The sequence below is a fragment of the Tupaia chinensis genome, unplaced genomic scaffold (assembly GCF_000334495.1).
Source record: "Tupaia chinensis unplaced genomic scaffold, TupChi_1.0 Scaffold000111_1, whole genome shotgun sequence".
In the NCBI taxonomy this organism is placed as follows: domain Eukaryota; kingdom Metazoa; phylum Chordata; class Mammalia; order Scandentia; family Tupaiidae; genus Tupaia; species Tupaia belangeri.
Window position 1 is genome coordinate 2,470,460 of NW_006159575.1, and position 2,505 is coordinate 2,472,964.

The 2,505-nt window shown below is 59.5% G+C and overlaps 1 protein-coding gene across 1 annotated transcript in view; it reads right to left on the reverse strand.

Annotated features, from left to right (window-relative positions):
* DGKQ (diacylglycerol kinase theta) overlaps nt 1–2,505 on the reverse strand; it is a gene marked incomplete at its 5' end in the record, with an annotated part of 17,523 nt that overhangs the window by 4,089 nt on the left and 10,929 nt on the right. The window contains 2 exon segments of the mRNA XM_006143861.3: nt 1–93; nt 1,808–1,923. Of these exon segments, the coding sequence (XP_006143923.2) occupies nt 1–93; nt 1,808–1,923 (209 nt within the window).

A 2,505-nucleotide genomic window follows, 5' to 3' on the forward strand; every position in this document is an offset into this window, starting at 1 on the left:
GAAACTGCAGAGCAGGTCTCGGCCCTTGAGGCCCCCACTCTTTGGGTTCACAAACACGAGGAGGGGGCAGCAGTCTGGGGGCAGCTTCTCATGCTGACAGATAAGGGTTGGATTAGGGTGAGGACCCAAGGTCAGTGCCCCCCAACTAGGGCTACCAGGCAATGTCTGGCCCCTGAACTTGAGCCCACCCAGTCTGGGGCCAGGCCTTTTCTGAGGAAGCCACGTCCCTGTCGTCACATAGAAGGCCCAATCGGTCACACACCCATCCCTCCCTCACTGCTGACCCCTGGGGATACCCATAGGCCACCAGCCTGTGGGCCAGCAACAAGGACTTTTGCTGGGAGCTCCAAGCACAAACGCATAGTCTTGTGCACTATGACCTGTGACAAGGAACCATACCTGCCCACCTACTCCACAGTCCACCAGTCCAGGCTGGAAGTCACATGGAAACCGGCCTTGTACTGTCAGCCACCCAGCCAGACTCAGGTCTGCCCCCTTGAGGAGCCCCTGCTGCCACAGGGCAGCCAGGAGGGCTGCTATACTCAGGGCAGCTACGTTGTCTCCCTTTGGCCACAGGACAAACCCATCTCCCCACATACAGTCCCAGAGCCCAGTGCCAAGTGTCTAGACACAGTGGGCCAGGACTGGAGTCCCTATGGCAGAGGGCTGGGGTCCCCACACTGGGGAGGGCTGGGTGACAGGAGACAGACAGGCCAGGTGCAGACAGAGGCTAGGTGGCAGCACACAGCTAGGCCGTGGCTTGGGGCAAGGACACACTCAGGGCCATGTGACTCACTCAGCAGGCATAGCTGCCCGCGGTCACCACTTACCACTCACCCCAGGGCAGGCAGCTGATGGGAGAGAGAAAGTGTGTGTTGGCTCCACGCCCAGCTCTGCCCATGAGAGGGCTGGGGCCAGGACCAGGGCCAGACTGACTGGGGTCTTGACCTGTAGGTGTTGTCAGGACAATAGGACCAGCCATCCTGTCCTGACCTGTGTAGGACTAGGTGGGGAGGGGACAGGAAGGGTCCACAGGTATGGCCCACTTCAGCCACAGACCTGTCATTCTGCTCTAATTCTGCTTTGCCTAGTTGTGTCAGCTGAGGACCAGGGTTTAGGAGTACAGCAGCCACTGACACTTGGGAAGAGGGCTTGTGGGCCTCTTAGGCTGGTAGGTCTGATGACCGACGAGGCCACTGTGAAGGTAAAAGGTGGGATTGCGGGGCCCAGCCCCTCCTGCTGCTCTGACCCACCCTCGCCCTGCACTGCCCACCAGGCACCCCCTCTTCCAGGCACTGAAGGGCAGCATCCAGCTAGGGAGCTCCACCTACTCGCTACAGGTGGCCTCAGGGGTTGAGCGGGGGCCCTAAGGCCTACTGCCAGGCTAGGGGATGAAGCCACTACTATCCCCAGAATGCAGGGTCCCAGGGTTTACTGGCACACGATCACAAAGACTCTGGCCCTTAATGAAGCTGCCACTGCAGGAGGCACTGGCCCAGCACAGCCTGGCCTAGCACAGCCCCCACGTCGGGGGCCTGCGTCCTGATCCTTTCCAGGGGCCAGAGGCCTCAGGGTTGAGAGCAAACAGCTGGCCCCCGCCACACAGTACCCCATGGAGCAGGTCTCACCTGCTGAGCGGCCTCAGACAAGTGCTGATTCTCTGACCTGGGTGCCCTTAGAGGAAATTGGCAGCAATGTCCCTGAAGGGCTGTTAGGCGTGACCAAGGAGGCACCTACCACCCCTTAAACCCACTCTTCTCCTTGGCCACCCTGGGGGGCTGGAGAGCCAGCCTCAGTGCTTACTCACCAGCACGTCGGGGAGCACCAGCGCAGTCAGCGGCCGGCCCTGCACGGTCGTGTCCCGGACCAGCATGTACAGCCGCTCAGCCTCAGCAAAGCAGGCAACCTCCAACACCACGGCACCTGTGGCAGGTGGCTGGTGACTCAGGACAGAGTCTGTCCTGTGCACTTCTGCCCCCGTGGTGCCCAGGGTAGGCTTCGGCCACCTCCCACAGCCACCAAGTCTTTGGCCTGACCACAATTTCAGGTCAGCCCATCAAAGCAGCAACGCCCCATGAGGAACTTCCAAGGACCGCCAGGCTCCCCAACAGGACCCGGTGACAGGTGGGCCAGAGTGAGGCCACCAGGAGGCGCAGTGAAGCAGGCATGGGTGTCCTCACCCCTTAACCACATCCTCACACCCAACTCTGCCAAGGCCCTCTAGAGCTTCAAAGGAGCCTCCCCTGGGGGCTCAGGAGTGGGACAGGGTACTCAGGAAGGCCTAGGGAATACGCTACAGGATGGAAAGACCTTGACATACTGAAAAGTTCCACAATAAAGATGCAAACCCATAGGCAGAGCACATCTTGGTGGAAGTATTCTGAGCCTCAGTCATGTTTTAGCAAAAACATCACAGCATGGACCCGGAAACAAAATTAGGACTCTCTCTCCAGCACTGGCCCCCATAGAGAACCATGGCAAAAAAAAAAAAAAAAAAAACAGGGA